The sequence below is a fragment of the Meles meles genome, chromosome 7 (genome assembly GCF_922984935.1).
Source record: "Meles meles chromosome 7, mMelMel3.1 paternal haplotype, whole genome shotgun sequence".
NCBI classification, from domain to species: Eukaryota; Metazoa; Chordata; class Mammalia; order Carnivora; family Mustelidae; genus Meles; species Meles meles.
Window position 1 is genome coordinate 121,796,789 of NC_060072.1, and position 14,989 is coordinate 121,811,777.

The 14,989-nt window shown below is 46.6% G+C and overlaps 1 protein-coding gene across 1 annotated transcript in view; it reads left to right on the forward strand.

Moving 5' to 3' along the window:
- The window catches only part of CAMK1D (calcium/calmodulin dependent protein kinase ID), a 437,677-nt gene that overhangs the window by 406,854 nt on the left and 15,834 nt on the right, over positions 1-14,989 (forward strand). Inside the window, exon 7 of the mRNA XM_046013033.1 lies at positions 13,438-13,550. Coding sequence (XP_045868989.1) covers positions 13,438-13,550 — 113 coding nt within the window. The remainder of the gene's footprint in view (positions 1-13,437; positions 13,551-14,989) is intronic.

Consider the following 14,989-nt stretch of genomic DNA (forward strand, 5'->3'; position numbering starts at 1 on the left):
TAATAAGGGTTTGCCTAAATTATGCTCAGGGATACAGAATGCTATGGAGAAACACAGGAGATGTTTGCCAGCATCAGAACTGGGCTGAGGTCTTAAGAAGTTGAGACATCAGAGCCTTAGGGCAGGCTGGATGGAGAGGGCAGGTCTCACCTGCCTGGGGAGGGCCCGTAGCCATGCTGTTACCTCTGACCTCCCTGCCTACCAGATCCTCCAGGCCAAGTACTTACAGTATCCCCTTTGACTGGCCTCCAGCATTGTTCAGTCTTTAGAACTAGGTCTCGTAAATATCAGTTGACCAACATACACCGCCCAACAGGCTTTGTGAGAGTGCCGCTAAGAATGCGTTAGCTGCATGGTAGGCCCGTTTTCTGAGACAAAGGATGCTCCTTGCCAAGGCGGTCATCATGATTTTAAATCACTGACAGCTGCTTCTTTATGGATACACATGTCCCAGGGAGAGAGCAGGAACCCGAGCTCCAATAGGAGCGAATATAGTATAACCAGCCCCTGGGAAAGAACCAAGCCTGGCATATTTATGACAGTGGTTACTCCCTTCAGGAGGAATACTATTAACACTAACAGGAATAATTGACCAGCATTGCCAGCGAGCAGCGATCATCTTGTTATGCTCATAAGTTTTGTGGGATGAACACATCGCCTTGTGTAGGACACATGCCTTGGGTCCATGGTCTGGACTTGGGCTTCAGAAGTTCAGAAACTAAATTACTCTATTTATTCATCTTGCTCAGACGACCCCAGTGAACTGAGTCATACTAGCCAGACCCAGAAGAGATTTTAAAACACAAAAACAACAACAAAAAACCTGGAGTGTCTGTTTACTAAATCCTGAGATGTGTGCCTCACGGGGTAATTGGATACGTATGTCATCAAACTAGCATGTTCTCCCTCCAAGAGGAAATGCTCCACGAGAAGGCAAATTAAAAGCAGGAGTTTCCTTTACGAATAAGGAATAAGAACCTTGGAGCTGGATGGCCTGATGTGTTTTCACAAAGTCTACAGTCGTCTCTGGGGCTTTCTCTACTGGAGAGTCTCCGTCCTGCTGCGGCGCGACTGTCTCCGGCGGCTGGTCTGTGCACACGCCTCCCTCTCCCTCCTCCTGCCCTACACAGCAGTCTCCATCCTGCCTGCTCTTTCATCCCTCCATCACCTGTATTGCCGTGGGCTTTGGTGGTTGTCAGTCTCGGGGGCACTGATTTTATTCCACCGGCTGCGTTTCAGTGTGGCACTTACCGAGGATTTCCAGAAGGGTGCCTCCTCTCCCCTCCATGGTCTCTGCTGAGTGGATCCCATGTGTGGCTAAATGCATTCTGGTTAGCTTTAATCTCAGACACAGGTACCGCTTGACCATGCTGTCCCTGCTGCTTCTGGAGAAAGAGTTTATTGGCTGTCTGCTGACAGTTGGTTCACCTCTGACCCCTTAGGACATAGTCAAACAAATACTGTCTGGTTTCAGAAAGTGGGTGGAGGGGCGTGCGCAGCTCTGAGGGAATTTTACAAGCAGGGCAATCAAGGTAAAGCAATTCTGCGCTTTAGGTGGTAGGGGAAACTTCCTGCCAGTTGGAATCCACCAGTGTCTTTGTTGTGCAAAAGCCCTGGGGTAGAGAGAACACTGGAGGGAGAAGTTGGAAGGGAATGTCTCAACTATGTCACCTTTACACTCAATGGTATGGCTTCAGGCCAGATGGAAAAACATGTCACTTCCTCTGCTCTCTTATGTTCATGTCATCATCATCTCTTAAAAACCAACATTTTAGCAGCAGCTAAACATTTCAGGAGATGTACCCTGGAGAATGGAAGGCAGGGGATTGACATTCACTCACTTAACAAACATTTACTGAGCCCAGTACGTGTCAGGCAAAATGATGGGATTGCAGAGATGGAATCACCAACCAGCCTTGGAGGGACTTCTGCCTGCTGGAGGCAACAGACAGTAAACAGATCAGTTAAATCCAGTCTTGTCGGCTGTCACCGACTTGAGAGGTGAGAGCTGCCCCCACAACAGAGGTGATGGTGGTCCAGCCCTGGACAGGCTATCTTCAAATACTGGCCGCCATGCAGGGAGATGGATGGTTTATCCTTCAAGACCATTTATCTGAAGATACGATGTGCTAACTGTGTTTGAGGTGAGATGGACCACTCAATCTGAAACATAATTTTTCAAATAGAACTTGAAAGACCTGATTCAGCTCTGACCTTCTGGTGTCTAACACTTAGTTAGCATCTTAGAATTATCAGGATTTTTAATCCACCTGTCACCATAGTGGGAAGAGGTCCTGATGGTGTTTTACTGTATTTACCATCTGGTACCAAGCTCAGCAGCCCAGAGTCAGGAGAGAGGCGGTGCGTAGATCACACAAAGAAGCAGAAAGCATATCGGGGATGCCATGGCAAGTCATGAGTTTGGGCCCCTTACTCCATGCTGCGTGTGTGACCAGGAGGTGCAGACGATGGAGGTGGGGAGGGGAGAGATCCTAAATTCCAGGAGCAAGTCAGGAAATGCTCACGGAGGTGGCAGAGGACCCAGGGAAAGGACAGACCAGAAGCCAGTGACTTTGCACCCAGCAGCGCAGCATGTGCTGGCAAGATCCTGCCAAGGGGTTTTCTCGCCATGCCCTGAGGGCTCACTGTCTCGCCATCCTCAACAGTGCAGCAGTAAGCAGTAAGCAGCAGTAAGCAAAGGCCAAGGGCACAGCGCGACCAAAGGCCAAAGCCCGTGGTGTGGCGGTACCGAGCCATTTCCCAAATGCCGGGCGTCCCTCTGCCCACCATCACAGCTGCTCACTGATCAGAACATGGGAGACAGCGGGTGGGGGAGGGAGAATGAAGGAAGCAAGCTGGGAGGGAGGAAGCAAGGGCCCCGCAACCAAGAAAAAAAAAGTCTCGATGCAAAAAGTCAAATTGGAAATCCGCCTGGGGTTCAGAATCATCAGTTAGCTCTGGTGTTAATCACCTCCAAATGGGTTGTCTGCACCCCTCCATGCTTTGGTATGAAATCCATGACTCGTGAGAACTAATTTTAGCTGCTGGAAGTTTCGCTGGGTTTTTCCCAACACAACACTCCCAGCTGTTTGAAGCTCTCCCTGCTCATTACCCCCACCCCCTGCCTGCCCTCCCTTCTGCTGTTAGGGAGAGCGCAAATCCCCCACACATCCTCAAGGTGCTGTCCATCTAACTAATGCAACGATCAAAAAGTTGAACACCTGCAAGTGAGACCATGGATCATGGTGCAACAGCTATAGACACTGCATTTTCTAGCCCAGCCCTTGAAATCTGCTTTACTCCAAACGGAGGATGCTACTCATTCTCACGCTTGGGGAAGTACTGAGTCTCCTTTCCGCCTCCCCCCACCCCCGCCCTACCCGGCTCCCAATCTTTAGCTCCAGTTGCATATAAACTTTCCAAGAAATGTGTTTCCTTTGTCCCCTAGATCTTTCCCTGATCTGCTTACTCATTCTCAGCTTTCAAGGCAGGATCCAAATCTCCGCGGGTGACATGGGACCTTTATGTATTTTCATCAATCCTGCTTTCCTGAAGTCAGCCTGCACATGGTTTTAATATGCGAACCATTCCTAGTTTCTCCAGCCTGATCTCTTCCAAGTTTGCGCGAAGAAAGTTCTGGAGTGTGCATAATCAAACATATGGTTGCTGAAGTGATTGGATTACATCTTGGTAATGATTCGGGTCTCGTTGGTCATTCTACTTTATAAATCCGAGTAATATGCTGGAATCTGTTTTGTACACTAAGTGGGTCTTGCAGTTAATGTACAAGAGGTTTATTAGCTTAAAGAGCTTTGCTTTAGTTTATTAAAGTCTGTCATATTATCCGGAGTAAGACTAGATAAAAGCTCAGATCCTTTCACACAGGCCCCAGACGTCCATAAATATCCATAAATTTTGTTTTGAGTGCCAAAACAAAAAGGCAATTGGGGGCTTCCTGGAGTTGTTTCATATCCGACAGACTCTCATTTCCAAAGGAGAGACACCCAGATTTGATGGGCTTTGTGAATGTTTTTCAGAGATTCTTTGGCCTTGGCGTTGGCCTTAGGTGGCGTACTTAGTTTGCAATAATATACATAGAGGTTTGTTGTTTTGGTCATTTCTATGGCACCCTGGTCTAATTGCATAAAAATATTTTTTCTTCACAAATATGCCTTTGAATACATGTTCTCAGGAGATCTGGAGCTCTTCCTGGAATCAAGGGCTCCCAGGCTAAATGCTTGGAAATACTGATCTCCAAAGAGTAAAGTGACAAGCTGGTCTCTGGGACACCTCATATTCACAACATGGTGCACAATGTTAGGATCATAATTTGGTCCTTTCTCGAGCAAGCTTAGAGGTTTAGGTCAGGGTGGATGGGCATTTGTGGACGAGTCTGAGACTTTGCACAAAGTTTAAAAATATAATGCTTCATTTCCATGTTGTGGCCACTGGACTGAGACCCTTGGGGTTTGTCTGCTCCTCTGTCCCCCTCCCATTGTTCTTCCTGGTGGTGAGCAGGATCCCACTTGAGTGCTTCAGCTGAAGGACTGGAACGGGATTACAGAGCATGTGACAGCACTTTCCCCGGTTCTGCATGTATCTGTATGTCTCCGCATCCATCTATCCATCAATGTGTGTGTTTTATATGTAATGCACATTATTATATGGCATGTGTTATATATATTATATCTCTCTATAAGGTGGACATTATTATCCTCATTTCACAAAAGGAACTGAGCCTTAAAGAGGATATGTCATTTCCCCAAGGTCACTGAACCTGCACTTGTTGGAGCCGAGATTGGAATCTGTGGCTTTGTTTCTCGAAATCCCAGGTTGAGGAAACCACACCAGGAAACCTCTCTGAAAACAGAGTAACAGTCAGCCCTCAGAGGACAACAGCAAACCTTTCCTTGAAAAGTCTCATCTCTGTTCTCCTTTAGAGCTCTTTTATCCAGTTAGACTCAACAGCAGATTCTGGGTTGCCTTTTTCTGGTGATTTTTTCATTGTCAGTGTGGATTGTGGCACCCAAATGCTTTTTGTATAAAATACTGAAAATAACTGGGACAAGTGGGTGGTTTAGTCAGTTAAGCATCCGACTCTTGATTTTGGCTGAGGTCATAATCTTGGGGTCATGAGACAGGTCATGAGACAGGTCTTGCCTATCATGAGACAGGCATATATGGGAAGAAAAAAAAAACCATGAGCGTTGGGCTCCACACTGGGCATAGAGCCTGCTGAAGATTCTCTCCCTTTCCATCTGCCCCACCCCTGCCTCACGCTTGTGCATGCGTTCTCTCTCTCTCAAACCCCCCCCCCCAAAAAAAACCTCTAAAATACTGAAAATAAGTTTGGCACTTAAGCACATTTCAGGTACTTAGAAAATTCACCTGTGTATGTTATTTGATTTCCCAACTACTCTGGGTTGGTGAGGCATACCTGAACTCCTGTCCAGTCCTGCAGAGTTCCACAGAGTCTTGCCAGAAGGATTTCTATCCTTTACATCCGCTTAAGGCTCCATGTGGGAGCTCAACGAGGCTACTGGATGTGATCGTAATGGAATTTGGTTCAGTATAAAATCGGGTCCATTTTTCTCTGATCCCTCTCTCCCATGGACAGACCCAAACAGTCCCAGATATTCTCCTCCTCCTCTGTGACTTTCCAGAAGGCAGGCGGGGTTAGAAGTTCAGGTGTTGACTTTCTGAGTGCAAGGACTCAGCTGGTCTTTATTTCTTTGGCAGGTCTTCCAGCCTTGGTCCTGGCTGTGCTTCTTACACCCCATACAAAAACACAGCCCCCTGACTTCAGAGACAGGTCTAGGAAGAGAGCGTGCTTGCGTTTCCTTGTCTTTGCCATAACATAGCTGACTGCAGTGCTCGTATTAAAGGTTAATACAACTTGGATCTGGAATTGGATGAGTAAAATTAAAATTCTGTTCTGCCCCTTTGATGTGAAAAAGTTGCCTCGTCTCTTCATGCAGACCCTCATCTGGAAATGGAAGATGGACGTGCTTACGTCATAAGTACATGTGTCTCGTAAATGAGCAAACATGTAAGTGGTACAGCCTAGGGCCAGGCACACAATAAGTACTCACCACATGGTGGGTATTATTATTAAGTTTACAGAACGCACACAATTTAGTTTCTCCTTTACAGAAAAGTCAGCATCCTCCCTTTGCTATTCACATACGGCCAGACTCTAAACTCTGAGCAGCTAGGACAGACTTCTTCACTATGATAACAATCAGCATTTGGCGCAAATGTCGGTCCTCCATGAATCTCTGTGGAATTGGGCTGACGTGGTTTTTGTTTCTCTAAGCCAGAGCCCTGGGCAGATAGATGCATAAGCCTGCCACTTGTTCTAGTTGAGGCCACTCCTTCCATCCCACTGAGACCCACTTTCCCAGCCCCCTAAGTGAGGGGTTGGCCAGTGCCTGAAGAGGACTCCTGGACCCCAGAATAAAATTCTGTGATTCTGTACAAATCCCTCTACTAGGCAGAGCCCTTCCTCAGACATATATTTCAGCTTCAAGTTTGAGGATTCAGACTGAATACAGGGGGTACGATCTATGAATCATGTCATCTCATGGGAATCTCCTGGTTGGCTGGAAAACAGAACAGGGAGATTGATACGTTGAGGAAACTGTCAGGGCGCAGGGCAGATGTGAGCGCAGGGAAGAGTTGTTGACGAATGGTTGTGCTCATTCCATTCCACTTTGGAGGGCATTAGCAGGTTTCACTGCAAAAATAACTGAGAAATTGTAACACCTGAGAAACTTTAGTTAAATTATTTCCCCCAGAGTAAACATCCAATTCAGGGAGTTCAACCCTACTTTGTAAGTCAACTTGACTGCGTGCTGTTTTGCACACAAACATGCACAAGCAATTTTCATGTAACTCTTTCCTGTTATGAAAGAATAGTCAGTACAAATATTGATTATTATTGAGTGCTGATGAAAGATACAAAGGAAATGCAATATATGACAACCTCTCCCTCATGCAAGAACCCACAGTCAAGGTGGGAAGACACACAGAATAACCATGAGGTAATCCTTTTTAAATTTTTTGAGAGGACCCAAGAAAGAGATGGGATTGAGGTAGAGTGTGAAGAATGGAAAGTGTTCAGAGAGGGGTTGAGTGCGTTGGGGGTGGGGGGTGGCAGTCCCTGAAACACTGAGATGTTGACGGGCGCATTCATCTAAAAGATTTTTGCTGAGCACATCCTGGGCTGGGTGCTGGGGATGGTGAAGATGAATGAGGCCTGTCCCCTCCCTTAGGGAGCTCAGACTGTAACAGGAGATGGTGGGACACAGATATCAAACCACATATGTGCCACCTTGGCCGTGCCTAAGAGGCTAGGGAGCTCAGAGGAAGGGTGGGGGTCAGAAGAGGCATCACGGGTTAAGGGCTAGGCACATGGGGCCCTAGGAGTAAAGAGGAACCTCAGTGGTAGACATGGGAGGAAGAGCATTCCAGGCATAAGGAACAGTGTATGGAAGGGAATACTCTCAAATCAGAATGAAATACTGTGGCTTCCTGTGACCACCTTCCCATTATCTCTCCTGTCTACTTTTCTATTTCCTGTTTGTTTTTTCAGTTTCCTGTTTATTCTGGAGCTTAGTGTTGAGTGTCTGTCCTCCCTCTACCCCCTACATAGAATGTGAAAGCCATGAGAGTAGGACTCATGGTCTCCTTCCACACTAGATCCCCAGGCCTGGGACACAGTCAAAGCCCAGTTCGCATCTGGGGACCCCCAAGGAGGACTACCTGATGGGTGGTTTTTCGTCCTCTGTCCTCAGTGGGAACCTGAAGGGACCACTCAGGGAAGGTACGTGTGACTTCGGGAGGGGTAGGAGCAGCTACCACAGGCCTGTGCTCACATCCAGGGCAGAAGGCATGAAAACCAGCCAGCTAAGAGTTGATGGAAACCCAACAGGGGAAAGTCAAGTGCATTCTCCACAAAGAGGGACCTTTTGTGTTCACACTGAGCGCTTGCTGGCCCATGCAAAGAAATAAGCCAGCTGTTCTTACAGAGCTGTCCAGTCTATGCCATACTTCGGGTAGTCTGAATCCTGGTACCCCAGACCCATACACATGTGCCTTTGTCATGAACCTGTTAGCCATGTGTATGTCTTCTTTGGAGAAATCCAAAAAACAAGAGAAAGTGTTGGTGGGAACGTGGGAGAAAGGGAACTCTCACACACACTGTTGGGGGAATGCAAAATGGCACAACCACTGTGGAAAACAAAATGGAGTTGCCTCAAAAAATTAGAAATAGGAGTGCCTGGGTGGCTCAGTCGGTTAAGTGACTGGCTCTTGATTTTGGCTCAGGTCATGAGCTCAGGGTCATGGGATTTAGCCTCACATTGAGTGTTCAGTGTGGAGATTCTCTCCCTCTCCCTCTGCCCCTCCCCTCCCCACCCTCCCTCCCCTCTCTCTCTCAAATAAACCTTAAAAAAATTAGAACTTATATGATCCAGCAATCCCAGTTCTAGGTATATATCCAAAAGAATTGAAATTAGGATCTCAAAGAGCTATTAGCACACCCATGTTCATCACAGCATTATTCATAGTACTGAGGACATGGTGACAATGTAAATGTCCATCAGTAGATGAATGGATAAAGAAAATGTGGTCTACACATATGGTGGAATATTGGATGAACCTTTAGGACATTAGACTAAGTGAAGTAAATCAGTCACAGGAAGACCAATGCTGCATGATTCTGCTTATATGAAGTATCTAAAATAGTCAAATTCAGAATCAGAGACTGGAATGGTGGTTGACAGGGGCTGGAGGGAGGGGGGAAATGGGGAAGCAACAGGTATAATATTTCGGTTATGCCAAATGAGTAAGCTCAGGAAATGGGCTGTGTGATATTGTGCCTGGAGTAAGCAGTACTATACTCGACACTTAGAATTTGTTAAAACAGTTGATCTCATGTTAAGACTTTTTTTTTTTTTACCATAATAACATTTTTAAAAAGTTTTGTGTATTTAAGAGAGAGAAAGAGCATGAAGGTGGGGAGGGGCAGAGGGAGAGGGACAAGCAGACTCCCTGCTGAGTGCAGAGCCAGAAGTGGGTTCAATCCCAGAACACTGAGACCATGACTTGAGCAGAAGTCAGATGCTTAACCAACTGAGACACCCAGGTGCCTCCTTAATAACACTTTTTAAAAAACTTACTGCCTGATGTTAAGCATGGCTGGTACTTTCTCTACCATGACTTCTTTTTTCAATAAAAATTGTGTATATTTGAAGTTATAACATGATGATTTAATATACGTAGTAAAATGATTACTACAGTCAAGCTAATTAACATATAATCTGAAATTGTTACTGTATTTTCTTGTTCTGAGAGCTACTGTCTTAACCAATGTCTAGTGTTCAGTACAGTATTATTAACTATAGTTCTACACTGTACCTGTGATCCTGTAAGCAGGTATTTGTTTTCAGAGGGACACAGATACGTGGCCAAGGGCAAACAAGCAAGAAGAATATATGTAGCATAATTACCCCCAGTAAACTTGCAGAGCCTCTCAGCAGGAGCTCTTAATCTACTAGAGTATTTCAGTTTCCAAGAAATTATGCGCACTGCCGAATCAGCCATGGTTGGCCGTTGTTGATTTTTATATTCATTTATGTGAAAAGCCTTCTCCTTCTTAAAAACTCTTCTCCTTTATGAGATGTGTCCATGCCGAACAGGGACATTTTAGATCATCCAAACCATGTTGCATTCTCTCTACAAAGATAGGCTGGGTTGCTCCCAACACAGGGGCCTTACACATTGAGTTCTTCTGGAATGTCTGTCAACAGTGCAGGGCATACTGCCTCCTGGTGGGGGTATTATATAGGAGGGTAGGTGGGATCTCTGCAGGCTCCCTGGGCTGGGGTAGTGGTGGGCTCTCCTATACCATAGATCCTTTTCTCTATTTCAGAGCCTAGCCAGGGGGCTTTACAGCCATCAATGAAGCCTCTTCTTCAAGAGTATGTTTGTTCATCCAAGCATTTACTCAGCATCTGCTATGGGCAGACCTTGGGCCTGACCACTGAGAATTTAAAGATGAGATTAAGATCTAAGACATGGTCCTGCCTTGTCTTAGGTAGGACCTAAGACATGGACATGCCTTAAGGCCCTGCCTTAAGGAGCTCAAGAACAGCTCACAGTAGCAAGTGTCACTGGAGAGTTCTGCCCACTGCCCTGGAGAGCACAGAGCAGAGCACCTACCCTACTTGGTAGAAAGGGGCTGGGTCTTCCTAGTAACACTTCAGCTGGTCTTCAAGGGTGTGCCAGAAGCAAGTGACGGGGGAAGGGCAGCCCAGGTCAAGTATATATGTTTACCTTGGTCCAGAAATAAAAAGTGCCCAGTGGGGAGTGAACTCTGAGCATCTTAGCCTACAAGACCCGGAATGTGGGAAATGGGATTGGAAAAGTAGGGTCCAATCACCGAGATCTACTTAACAGATGAAGGGGCAGGTGGGCAAGCTAAATGACCTACAGAGAGCATTCAAAGTCAAGACTAAAACATAAGGTTCAATTCTCAAGCCTCCTTCCCTTGAGTGAATAAGCAAAATAGTCAAGAACACAAACCTGAAATCAGATGGATGGGCCTTGAGTCCTGACTTTGCTCCATATTAGTTTCTTTGCCTTCAAAACAAGAATTGGAGAAGGGACTGTGACCCTGAGCTTCATAGCAGCTGAACCATAAACACCTCTAGACCAAGGGAAGCAGGGAACTGTTAGCACAATATGAAGACGAGTTCCTGGGAGGGTCTCTCCCTGAGAGGAGCAGTGGCCCTCAGTCAAGGGGTAGAGCCAGTCTGCGTATACTCTGGCCGTGATAGCCCCCTTCCTTTACCATCTCCAATGGGGACCCCATTGGCCAACCCCTACCAGACGTCATGGAGTATACCCCTCATTCAGGTATCCCTACAGGTCAATCTCCCAGGACACAGAATGAGTGGAAATTGACTCTAAAGGATGAACAGAAGGTGTCGGGGAAACTCACCTCCTGGGGGAGTGGAGTTTTAGTGAGATAATATCGCAAAGCTCTTAGTGCATTTTTGACCCAAAACAAGTGCTCGGTCAAGGCTAAACTAGAATCTAGCAGTACATCTGCAAGAGTGTGCCACAGGGAGACAAGATGGCAAAGTGGGAAAGCCTGAAGGTATAAGGGTTCTCCTTGGATGACTACCCCAAGGCTGGGAGGGAGGCTATCCATGAGTCGTGGGGATGTGTTGCCTATAATAGGGCGCAACCCTCAGTCGTTAGGTTGGCTAGTTGAGTTGTTGTTCTGAACCACAGACTTTTAGATCTAGAACAGTTGAAAATGGCTTTATCGCCTTTGAGTATGCTTGGTGAGATCATTTGTACATTATTTAAATGGTTTGATATGTAAAATAAGAACATAGAGTTTCCACTTGATAAATAACTCAAAGTTGTTTGTTTTCCTACTAATGGAATGGCCTGTCTAGGGAGCTCTGTGAAATTTCTAGATCCCAGGAAGATTCTGCGTCTTTTAATTGTCTTTCTCTTCTTTTCCAATCCTCACTTTAAAATCCTCTTTCCTAACGTTAACTTAATCTCCAGGCTAGATCCATGTCCTTTTCTCCCGTCCTCCATGTAGCCGCATAAACAGTATCCTATCCCCCTCCAACAGAGCTGAAAAACCGGAAGAAATTGGGATATACATTAAGAAAATTGGCACAAGAAGAATACATCTTTCTTGGAATTTCCTTAAAGATTTTTTTTCCCCTTGAAAAGAAAGCCAAACTGTAAAATAAAACACATTCAGTTGTTAATAAACAAAAACCTCACATATCTAAAATTTAGTTATTTTCCAAGACGAACTAACATTTTGCTCTGTCTGCTTTTCCTAATATGCACATTTCATTGAGCCCAAATCCTCATTATGGGAAACATTTACATATCCATCTCCTGGCCCCAGGGTTTCCTGGGCAGTAAAATGTGCCCTCAGTGGTTTCAGAGGCACTGGGTTCATGTTCATTTTGCCAAAAGCAGCAAATCTTTTTTAAAAAATGAAATTTTCCAGGCACTTAGCCCCTAAACCAACCTTGTGGGAATAGATGATTTTGAGTCTTATCGGCACGCACAATGTCTCATAGCCTTTTAAAAATGTCATCAGCCTTCTCCCTGGGCAGCATGACTGGTGACGCCAAGTGTCACAGCAGGAGCAGCTGAAGAATGAATGTGCCAAGTCTGCGTTTTGAACCTTTATTGGGTTTCTTATTTGCCAGCCACCTCATCCCTCACAGGCCTGTGGATTCCTGTTCATGCGTTCTCATTCGACAGGTCTCTAGGCTGGAGCTGTGTTTTGAACAAAGTTTGGCAATCTGGGGAGATTCAGAGCTCTTTTGGGGGCAGAACTCCCATGGCGGGGCTGCCCTCTGGGCTACTGTGGGCCCAGAACCAGGTTCTACATGATGCAGCTTTGCGCCAGGTCTTGCAAAAAAATGCAGGCTCACCTCTGCTCTGCCCGTCCTTTAGAGCTACAGCCTAAATCCTACCCCTTCCTGGATGCCCTGCCCCACGGGGGCCTCAGCATGAACTAGATCCCTCCCAAGGTTTCATAGCCGTGCAAACAAACTGAAAGAGGATATCATAGAGCCACAGTGTGTTCAAGCCAGAAAGAATATTAGCAATTTCCTAGTGCGGCCTCCTCGTTCAAATGAGGAAATCTTGGTCTGGAACATGTACCAGTGACCTACAAAGGGTACAGGTGACATCAGAGCAGAAAGCAGAAATGAAGTGAGAACCCAGAGTCTTGTGAAATAAATTGTATTGGGGCATTTAAGGAAAATTTCTCCTCCCGTTACGTTGGTCAGATGGCTGTCCATACCCCTAGAACTCCATGTTACTTGTGCCAGTGTTGCAATACAATCTTCCAAAAATTGACCTTGAAAGGGTTCAGTGGCGAAGGCGTGATGGTATTATGATGCTTGTTCTGCTTTTATATTTATTGTATATTAATGGCCCAAACTGTAACCGTCCTAACACCCAATTTGGGCATGGTTGGTTGATAGTGTGTATTTTAGGGCAACTTGTAGCAAGTTTGGTTACCAACCCATCCACTGTTGGGGACAACATTACAGACAATAAGGTCAATAGCTTGTGCACACAGAGGTATAAGGGGTCGGTTTGGGAGTGTATGGGTCTGATCAATAACATGGAAAGAAAGGTGGGCTTGGATTTGTGTTTGCTTTAGGTCATCTCTTTTTTGCGATTTATCTGATCACAGCTTTAGTTCTGTGCCACCTCGGCCCCTAGGAGGTGTGATTTCTTTGCTCAGGTTGTATTTGCAACACACACAGTGCAGTTTTCTCCACTTGGTGAAGACAGCTCTTCCCTTCCAGGCCGAATGTCCAGTGAGCTCAGAGGATAGACAGCCATTACAGATCCTCACACTGTCTTGTCTTCCAGGCTCTGTGGCTACCCTCCTTTTTATGATGAAAATGATTCCAAGCTCTTCGAACAGATCCTCAAGGCAGAATATGAATTCGACTCCCCCTACTGGGATGACATCTCTGACTCTGGTAGGTCTCTCGGCTCCCCAGGGGTGGGGCCCTCACACCCAGACCTCTTGATCTTGACTGATTTCAGGGGTTTCAGGGTAGTCCTGAGGCTCCCAAGGGAGTTCCTTGAGCTACATATTTGGACTTGACTTGCAAAGCGGAAGGCAGGCTTGGGACATCTGACCAGAGCCACACTGAGGGACAGGACTGACCCCTCCACTATTTTTAGTCATGCCCTGATCTGGGGGCTCCAGGACTGAAACAATGTTGGCTAACATTTGTTGAGTTCTTACTGTGTGCCGACCACCATGAGGTCTGCACACATGCTAATTCACTCTGTCCTCAGGACAACCTATCAGATGGCTGTTACTAGTATCCCCGCTGGACAGGTAAGGAAACTGAGGCCCCTTCAGTGTGTGGTATACCTTGACAGCAGCTACACAGCTAGTAAGTGGCTGAGCTGGGATTTGAACCCAGACCCTTACTCTAGCACCCACATCTCAGCTACTTACTGTGCCACACTGAAACGTCCCCAGAAACATTCACTATTTCCTCCTTAGGGATAAAGGTAAAAACCAAGGCTCCAGGTAGACTGATGAGTCCTCGAGCCTCAAGGCCTAGATGTTAACAACAGTCCTCCCTACCAGAGAGGATCAAATAAAATAATAAACGGGGCAGAGTCCTGCCCCTCCTGGCCAGCTGTTCAAATACCACATTTTATTATCTGTTATCTTCTCCTCACTGGAGACACTTGCTTTATTCCTCAGTCTTCCAGAACCTGAGACCTGAGTACAGTTGTCCAAGCCTAGCAGGGAAAAGTGGCATGGGGAATATTTTATTTCCTAGCGCAGGAGGACACCGCCTTCCCCTCTAGGAGCCCAGTCCTGTGGGCAGAGAGCTGCTGGGCACTGTGAATCCATGGGTCTCTGGCCTGGCACACAGGTGTTGGCCTCTGGTCCTGTGACCCAATTGCTCATGTTCTCAGGGTCCCGCTTCCGGGTCTTACCCCATCTGGGCCTCCTAGTGCTCCACCCCCCCCCCCCCCCAACTGGGGCATATCTTGTTGCATCTCGACTTCCCACTCATCACAGGGCTGTGGAGGGCTTCTCGAGGCTGTGTCTCCACAGAGCCCACCCAGGACCTAGTGGCCTTAGCAGAAGTTAAGGGGATTTTGGTGACTCAGTGGTATCTAACACGCAGAGAGGACATCAAAAAAGCAGCTTCTTAAGGCAGCCGTGAGCTCAGCAAGAGGCACATGGTGATGAAGGTGTTTGATCTCTGAGCCAAAGATGTCACTAACTGCCAAGGGAAGGGCGTTGATCTGGGCAGCCAGGGTCCCAGGCCTGGCATGGATTCCTCCCCATTCACTGTCCCCCTCTCATGGTGCCAAGTCTTGGCTTCCCTTTCTCCCAAATGCCAGTTCCCACCCACCTTTTGTGCTCAAAGTACCATAAGATCAG